The sequence below is a fragment of the Poecilia reticulata genome, chromosome 2 (genome assembly GCF_904066995.2).
Source record: "Poecilia reticulata chromosome 2, P_reticulata-male-v2, whole genome shotgun sequence".
Classification (NCBI taxonomy): Eukaryota; Metazoa; Chordata; class Actinopteri; order Cyprinodontiformes; family Poeciliidae; genus Poecilia; species Poecilia reticulata.
In genome coordinates, this window is record NC_088831.1 from 5,989,275 (window position 1) to 5,998,566 (window position 9,292).

The 9,292-nt window shown below is 38.2% G+C and overlaps 1 protein-coding gene across 1 annotated transcript; it reads left to right on the top strand.

The window, feature by feature from the left end:
• Positions 1-5,197: 5,197 nt before the first annotated feature.
• LOC103474560 (tripartite motif-containing protein 16-like) lies at positions 5,198-7,531 on the top strand. Its single transcript, XM_017303755.2, has 2 exons — positions 5,198-6,494; positions 6,557-7,531. The coding sequence occupies exons 1-2, from the start codon at positions 5,263-5,265 to the stop codon at positions 6,978-6,980; spliced, it is 1,656 nt and encodes a 551-aa protein (XP_017159244.2). The 5' UTR covers positions 5,198-5,262; the 3' UTR covers positions 6,981-7,531.
• The last annotated feature ends 1,761 nt before the right edge of the window (positions 7,532-9,292 follow it).

A 9,292-nucleotide genomic window follows, 5' to 3' on the forward strand; every position in this document is an offset into this window, starting at 1 on the left:
CGCGCGTAACTATAGACACGCTTCATGTTATTGTTTACATCCGGACGTTTTTCTTTAATTATTGTATTTGGTTGTTTTTGTTCTTGTTTAAATCAGTTGGGGTTAAAGGGAACTGAGCTTTCTTATCTCTTCTTTCTTGTGATCCAAAGAAAACAACTGAAACTAACATCAACTCAGTACTGATGCTGTTTTTCCTCTAGAGTCTATAGATTTAGAATGGAAAATAAATGTGTGCTGTTCTGTCTCTCTAACTTACTTCAATAAAACTACTTGATTACACCTGAACGCATCATCAGTGTTGCAGGTTTGGATTTTGGTTATTTGGCAGTTTTCAGTGTGTTGGCAACTGACATCTGCAATAATCGACACAAGAGGGTGCTGTTATTGTGGTAATAGTGATGAAGAGGAGGTTAAAGTTTCCTCACTGTCAGGTTGATGATGATGAGGATTGAGCTTTGAAACAGTGAGCAAGGCTGGAGACGAGTCGTAAAACATAGAAGGGCTGGTCAGACTTATTCTTTCAAAACTAAAAGCAGAAACAGAATTTGTCAAGCATGTTTGGTTGCAATCTGCAGAGTCGCATGAAAGTTTCCAGGTTTATAAAAATATGCATTATGAGCAACACCATACTAAACTGACATGAATATAAATTCTTGGGCATTATATTGCTTCCAAAATGGTTTCAAATTTGGTCACTAAAGAACTTGGACCTCTGATTCAGGTCCAGGATCCTCCAGAGTCGAAGTGTTCCTGGATCACAGAGCAGGTCTTCTGTCCATCTGCAGCATCTCTGAAACCATGACTCTCCTCCACGGAGTCCAGACCAGATTTACCCACCCGGCACTGGCTGGAGGTGGTTGGTTTGTTTTAAAACGTTCAACCATGAGTGGTGCAATTAAACTTGGTGGATGTCCATGTCTTGGTAAGACTGAATTTTTGTAACACTCCATGATATCGTCTAAGAAAGGCCAATATTGAAATATTATTTTATTTAGAAGTAACAAAGGGGATTTGAAGCACTAAAGTACACAAACTGACTTTTTTTAAAATGTTGAAAACCACATTTCACAAATAAGCACCACTTTGTGAAGCCAGAAGTTATACTGTGACAAAAGGTAAAGAAAGTCAGTTATATAAACCCTTTCTATAAATGTGTCTTGTAGAAAGTTCCTCACTATCACCAGATATCTCTTTGAGTCCAGGGACATGTTACCGTGGGAACAGAGTGACCTGTGGCTGAACAGGTCACAAGTGACTGACACAACCTTCAACCTTCAAACCTACTTCATACTGCAGAAGAACCAAGTTGCTGACATCAAGGTCAGGTTCAAGCAGCTCTGTGCAGAAAAACAAATATCATGACCAACATGACCTTATGATACAATCAGGTTCCAACCATAAACCTTCAGACAAGTTCCAGTTGTCAGAGTAGGTGGCAAACAGAGATAACATCTGCATCCTCCTCTGTAAAGTTCCTGATAACTATAGAGTTGTTCTGCAGTTCAGCTTCTGTAAACTGAACTTTATTTTTAAATCCATCATTCACTGTTTCACCAAAATACTGGCTGTAGGAACCAATATTCCTCTCTGTTTTCTCCAAGACCTTCTGCCAGGTGACCTGCTGGACGTCTTTAGTTTCCAGTAGCTGACAGCTGACTTTGGTACATTGGCGTTTTAATTTTGATCTTTATTCTTGTAATGTTTTACTTAACATTATGGATTGCTTTTAAAGTTTTCAACTCTTAGTAGGAAAAAACTTTGAGTTAGTTTTTTCTGCATTTTCAGGTATGCCATGTGGTTTTCATGCTTGTGCTCATCTGTTTCATGTCGACACACTTTGTGAAATATTTTCACACCTCCAGTTAAAAAACTGAGTCAAGAGTTAGTTCATTTGTTTATTAAGGTGTAATATAAGGAATGACAATAAATTGAGTGGATATTCAATCAAAACAAAAACACAGTGTTTCAACAATGTGAAGCTTGAAACGTTTTGGCAGTTTTCTTATTAGCAAATTAGAAAAGTACATACCAAGGAACAACAAAACATTAAACCACCCTGGTGTCATCATGCAAACTGAAATATACTTTACGATCTTCTTGAGTCTTCAAGATGTACAGGCTTCCCACCATCGCATGCAATCACAATATGTTGTCTTTTGTTACTCGAATCGTACCGACAAGGTCTGTCGTTTATGTTACCTTTGAGTTTACAAACAACAGTGTCAAAAATCCCTTCGCTCTTCATTAAATTACCACATATCGGTGTCCCATTTTGACAAACAGGGGTGACATTCTCAACAGGGTGGAGGATGAAGGTGTTAATTGTCTTACATTTGAAATTTGTGTCAAGAATATTTCTACTCTGTATGATATCATCACACCCTCTGTCCATGTCGGTGTTGATGTGCTGATTTTTGAACTTCTCGAAGCGGTCGTCAAGGACAGCAGACTGGCAAAGAGGAATGGCAGACAGCAGGGCCAGGAAGAACAAGGAGGGCTGGATCTTCATGTTGCTCTGAAAAAGAGAAACAATTATTTACAAAGAATTCAAACCACCTTGCTTGAACTGTCAGCATTATTTAAACCTTGCAAGGAAAATAAAACATCAAAACATCTCGGTCTGTAGGAGCTCAGCGTAAATATTAAAAACAATAAAATAGAATAATATACTTTATTGATCCCCACGGGGAAATTGCTTCAGAACTACTGCAGTGTGCTTCCACCCTCAGCAGCACAATTGTAGAAATTTCTAGAATATATCAAGTTAAAAGTCTACAGGGTTTGTGCTTCACTGCCGGGTTAATATCTGACTGACTCATCTGGAATTGTTTTATAAACAACGACTCAGTAAAATACTCTTAAAAACGAGTGTCAATTGAAAAGTGTGCAATAGTGAGAACCTCTGACTCACTCAACTGATGGAAAAGCTTCACCTTCGGTACTTGATTGGTCAACTTGTTGGTTGGGACAACAGGGATGTTTGCTGTTGATCTTTCCTGAAAAAGCATCAAGTTCATCTTTAAACCTCAGAGAGAATTTTCTTCTTAGTATGAAACTTTAATACCACAGACACAGGTTCATGTGTGTGTGTGTACATGGAGATACTTTAATGTCCCTTTTTACTGACAATTAGCAACACAAATTATTAGTAGAGAAAGTGTCACACTGAGGAGATTCCTTGACTGATGGCTTCTTGTCTCATTCAGTACCAGTGCTGTACAGAAATGACATATTTCTTCTGTTTTTCATGACTTAAATGTTTCAGTTTGTCATAGAAATTTTAATATTGGACAAAAATAACCTGATTAAATAAAATACAAATGTGTTATGTAGGTTCTAAACACATCATTCTAAAGAGGAGTCACATAGTCCACAAAAACAAGCATTACCAAACATCAGTAGAAATCGAATAGTTTCAATTTTCCCGTAATCACTTACCTTGGTTGGTTCAGTAAGAAGCTCAGGGATGCAGGTGAGATTATAGAAACGTTCTTTCTCAGTTAAATTAAATGAAGCCCATCAAAATTAATCTGCTTCCACCTTTTCCTCCTTATATGTTGTTCAGTGTGAAAGAAACTAAAGGAGGAGTTTTCTAACTGACCTATCCCCGTCTAATACTTTGAGAACTATACCAAATAAAGCAATAACTCTCATTCTACTCAAAGCACTATAAATTAGCTGAGATGAACTCTGATTGGTTATTTGAAGCCTTTATAATGGATATTTATGATGCAACATGCAGATCATGATTGGTCAATAACTGATGTGTCGATCACTTGCTGTTTGTCAAAGATAAAACAATCACGCAGCTAAAGCGGATGTAAAAACTAGGAACTGCTCTGACTGTTCTGAGATAAAGAATTAAACAAAAGGTTTGTTAGAAGAGGTGACAAACTGATGTACAAGAATAAAAAGCTGAAGTACTTTCAGCTAAATGAAAAACAACAAAATATGAAAGAATTAAAGATGCAGCAGTTCATGAGGAATCAGTTTGATCATCTTTCACTTCTAATATGGAAGCTGAGATATCCAGTTGTAACTGAGGTGTTGACCTCTGACCTTTGGCAATAGTGTAACAAATAAGTTAGGTTTTAATAAAATATTTTTTAAAAATCAAGTAGTAAAATAGTAAATGAATCCTGAAGATATTAGGAGAAAATACTGCCTACTGAAACCTTCTATTGGGGTCTGATTGAACTGTTTTCCTTCCTGCACGACGACTCTGATTGTGGGATTTTGTTTCTTGTGTCAAATGCAACTGCATCAGTCAGTTTCCTGATGCAAATGCACCATCAAACGTCACAAAACATTTGCTTCGACCTTGCAGGTAAAAAAAGATTTTCACTTGAGCAGCTTTCTGAAAATGTCGACAGACTCCAAACAAGAGCACTGATTGATCTGATGTTTCTGCTCTACTGTTCTGTTTATTGTTACTTTTCTTATTGACATGTAGTTCTGTTTTTCCTCTTGAGCCTATAGATTTAGATTGGAAAATAAACGTGTGCTGTTCTATCTCTTTAACTTGCTTCAATAAAACTACTTGATTACACAGATTTCACCTGAATGCAGCATCAACTGACATCTACAATAATCGACACAAGAGGGCGCTGTTATTGTGATAGTGATGAAGAGGAGGTTAAAGTTTCCTCACTGTCAGCCTGATGATGATTGAGCTTTGAAACTGTGACAAGGCTGTAGACGAGTCATAAAACATAGAAGCGCTGGTCAGATGTTGAACCTTGAAATAAATGATTCTTTAAAAATTAAAAGCAGAAATAAACTGTTGTCAAACATGTCTGGCTGCAGAATCTCTGCTTAATCATGTGAGAGTTTCCAGGTTTATAAAAATATGGATTATGAGCAACACCAAACTAAACTGATATGAAGATGAAACAACCATTGACGCCCTGTGTCCTGCTGCTAATATATTGCGGTTATGAAACAAGCAACAAATTTCCTTGAGCAACAAACATTCGGTTCCTTTAGCAACAATCATTATTTTATTTTATTATCTGATACTAGTCTTGGTGACTTAGTTGTTTTGAACTGGAAAATGTTGTGAAGCTGGTTAAACATTAAACTTTTTATGTTAATACTCTCTTCTTCCTGGAATCAAATCCCTCCCTCTGCCCGATCTCTAGTGAAAGAAGAAGCTGATTGGCTGCAGCCTCTCTGCACTGACACGTCATTGGTAGATCAGAGCTCAAAGCTGTTTCTGTTCGCAGAAAATGAAACTAACACAGTCACTGACTGAGAAGAGAAATGGAGCAGCAGGCAGTTCAGCTGGACAGAGAAATTTTCTCCTGTTCCATCTGTCTGGATCTACTGAAGGATCCGGTGACTATTCCCTGTGGACACAGCTACTGTATGGACTGTATTACAAACTTCTGGGATGAAGGTGATGAGAAGAAAAGCTACCACTGTCCTCAGTGCAGACAGACCTTCACACAGAGGCCTGTCCTGCAGAAGAACACCATGCTAGCAGCTTTAGCAGAGCAGCTGAAGAAGACTGGACTCCAAGCTGCTCCTGCTGACCACCGCTATGCTGAACCTGAAGATGTGGCCTGTGATGTCTGCACTGGAAGAAAACTGAAAGCCATCAAGTCCTGTTTAGCCTGCCCAGCCTCTTACTGTGAGAAACACCTTCAGCCTCATTATGATGTGGCTCCTTTAAAGAAACACAAGCTGGTGGAGCCGTCCAAGAACCTCCAGGAGAACATCTGCTCTAAGCATGATGAGGTGATGAAGATGTTCTGTCGAACGGATCGGAATTGTATCTGTTATCTCTGCCCAGTGGATGATCATAAAGGCCACAACACAGTATCAGCTGCAGCAGAAAGGACTGAGAGGCAGAAAGAGCTGCAGGGGAGACGAAGTGTCATCCAGCAGATGATCCAAGGCAAGGATAAAGATGTAAAACTGCTTCAACAGGAGATGAAGGCCATCAATCACTCTGCTACTAAAACAGTGGGGGTCTGTGAGAAGATCTTCACTGAGCTGATCAGTCTCCTCCAGAAAAGAAGCTCTCAGGTGAAGCAGCAGATCAGATCCCAGCAGGAAACTGAAGTGAGCCGAGTCAAAGATCTTCAGGAGAAGCTGGAGCAGGAAATCAGTGAGCTGAAGAGGAAAGACGCTGAGCTGGAGAAGCTCTCACACACAGAGGATCACACCCAGCTTCTCCTCCACTACCCCTCACTGTCAGCACTCAGTGAGACTAGTCATATATCTGTCATCAAAGTCCGTCCTCTGAGACACTTTGAGGACGTGACAGCAGCTGTGACAAAGCTTGGAGACAAACTACAGGACGTCCTGAAAGACTCATGGACAAACATCTCATTGATGGTAACTAATGTAAATGTTTTACTGTCAGAACCAGAACTAGAACCAAAGAGCAGAGCTGAATTCTTAAAATTTTCACGTCAAATCATTATGGATCCAAATACAGAAAACGATAACCTGTTGTTGTCAGAGGAACTTGTTGTTGTAAAAAGAAAGTAACAGCAATTGATCCTCATCAGGATCAATTGACTAGAGATCATTGTCTCATTATCCCTAGTCATCGTCAGTCTTATCCTAGTCAAACAGACACATTCACAGGATGGTGTCAGTTTGTGAGTAGAGAGAGTCTGACTGATCGTTGTTACTGGGAAGTGGAGTGGAGCGGACAACAGGTGTATGTAGCAGTCTCATACAAGAATATTAGGAGAATAGGAAGTGGATGTAATAACAATTCATGGGCATTAGAGTGTTCCCAAAACAGTTTTAAATTTATTTACAACAGCCGGTCTGCCATCTCAGGCCCAGTTTCCTCCAGAGTTGGAGTGTTCCTGAATCACACAGCAGGTCTTCTGTCCTTCTACAGCGTCTCTGAAACCATGACTCTCCTCCAGAGAGTCCAGGCCACATTCACTGAACCGTTACATGCTGGAGTTTATGTTTGCAACGCAGGAGGCTCTGCAGAGTTCTTTAAGCCAAAGTAGATTTTTTCTTTGATTGATGATCAAGGTTTTACTGCTCTGATGTCTCTGCTCTGTTGTTCTGTTCATCTGTATTTTTCTGGTTGATACTCAAGTTTTTTTATTCCAAGAGTGATAAAGGATACCTCTCATGACATTTTCTTTCATTCTTATGAAACTGAAATATTTCTCCCCATGAACTATGGCAATAATAACTTTGCTTTAATATTTGTATTGTTGTAGTTGGTTGTCATTTCTGCTCTTGCTTAAATCAGTTCAGACTGAAGTGAATTGATCATGCTTTTGTTTTCTTTCTTGTGATCAAAGAAGAAACATAAACTGACATCAACTAAGAACTGATGCTATTTTCTTATCAATTATTAATATGTAAATCAGAAAATCAGGAGATGCTCTGGAGCAACTCATAAAACTGGATTTCATTTACAAGTAACAGAGAAAAGGGATCTGAAGCACACAACGCAACCCTTTTATAAAATGCTGACACATTTTGAAATTATGTGCCATTTTGTGTTGGTCTATTGTAAAATATCTCAATAAAATGTGTTGAAATGAGAGTTTGTATGATGACAAAAAGTGTAGAAAGTCAGTTACATGAACACTTCTTATAAATGTGAGTTTTAGAAAGTTCCTCACCATCACCAAACATCTCTTTGAGTCCAGGAAGGTGTCACAGTGGGAGCAGGTCAACCTCTGGCTGAACAGGACACAACTGACCGGAGGAGAGTTTCTGAGATCAAGGACAGGTTTTAGCAGTTCCGTGAAGACAAACATGAAACAAATATTAGCATTAACTTCTAGTTATGGAAGTTAACCTTATGATACAGTCAGGTTCTCACCATAAACCTTCAGGCAGGTTACAGCTGTTGGGGTAGGTGTTGAACAGACAGAGATCGCTCTGTAGCGATCCTGATATTTATGAAGTTGTTCTACAGTCCAGCTTTTGTAAACTCAACTTTATCTTTAAATCCATCATTTTCTGTTTCACCAAAATACTGGCTGTAGGAACCAATATTCCTCTCTGTTTTCTCCAAGACTTTCTGACAGGTGACCTGCTGGAAGTCTTTAGTTCCCACGAGCTGGCAGCTGAGAGGAGCATCTTCTCCTACTGCTGCTTTGATAAAGAGGAGCAGTATATGTATATTGCCTCTATCTAATCCTCACAATATCAGGAAAAATACTCCATTATCACTCAGTTACTATTATGGATCATTAGTTCAGTCTGCGATTTAATCAGCGGTCAGTGATGTAGTCTGATTATCAATAAATGTAAACAAACCATTTCATCTTAGTCTGCAATATAATCTGCAGTTATCTACCAGGTAAAACGGGGTTTGAAAGAAATTGATAAGCGTCAAATAATAACTTTATTTAAATAAAAAAAATTTAAATTAATATTAAGAACATGAAGTTTCTCCCACTTCTGTAAAGAAGCTGCAGAACAAAATACAGAACTGCACAAGACGCCATTCCTCTAAATTCGTGCCAAGACAACACTTTCACTTTTCTCTGCAAGAGCAAGAGTGAAACTGCGACATCTGGTGCTTACTTTGTCCAATATACACGAACCGGAGGATATCTGTTTGCTGTCGCTGCTGTCTATAATCTCTTGTATTTCCAGATTTGTTACCAGTGGGACTCAAGGACTGCTCTGGAAATGTGGAATAAAACCTTTCATACTTTTAAGTCTATAGATGGTGTAAGAATACATTGTTTTTACATGTTCAAATACAGTTTTTGATTTAAATTAAATTTAAAAAGTGATAAGATAAATAATGTTTGATATGTTTTTTTATGCACTTAAAAGTTGCTACCGGCAGCATTTCCTTTTTATGAATTAGAACACTTTTGGGGAGTTTTTGTTTCTTTGGCCACAAAACTCATTTTTCATATCTATATCATGAAATTTAGCTAAAAAAATAATTTCTTTTTTTTATCTGATTTCAAATAAGTTGGAATTTTAAGTTGCTGAAAAGGAAAACAACTGCTGACCTTAATCTTCAAAAGGAGCAGTTTTAAATACAAGAAGATGTATTTAATCTTATACAAATAAAATATACAATCTTCACTTTCTCTGTACAATGTGTGCATAAGCAGCACATTTAGCTGCTGAAGCATCAGTGGTTTTGTGGTCCTCACAGTTTGAACCTCCCACAAATCCACCAGAAGACTGACTATATGTCAGAAGCAACCAAGAAAAAAGGGAACTCTGCTTGGATTGGAAATATTATTTTAGGTAGTTTCTGATTAATGTTAACATCAATAAAAACACAGTTATGTAATATTTTGAGATGTGAATAAAGTCACATTCGCACCTC

What these genes read in the sequence shown, in the direction of transcription:
- LOC103474560 (XM_017303755.2), top strand. Translation starts at nt 5,263, where the DNA reads ATGGAGCAGCAGGCAGTTCAGCTGGACAGAGAAATTTTCTCCTGTTCC. An exon ending in CTTGTTGTTGTAAAAAGAAA is followed by an intron (nt 6,495 to 6,556) that starts GTAACAGCAATT and finishes CATTATCCCTAG; the next exon opens with TCATCGTCAGTCTTATCCTA.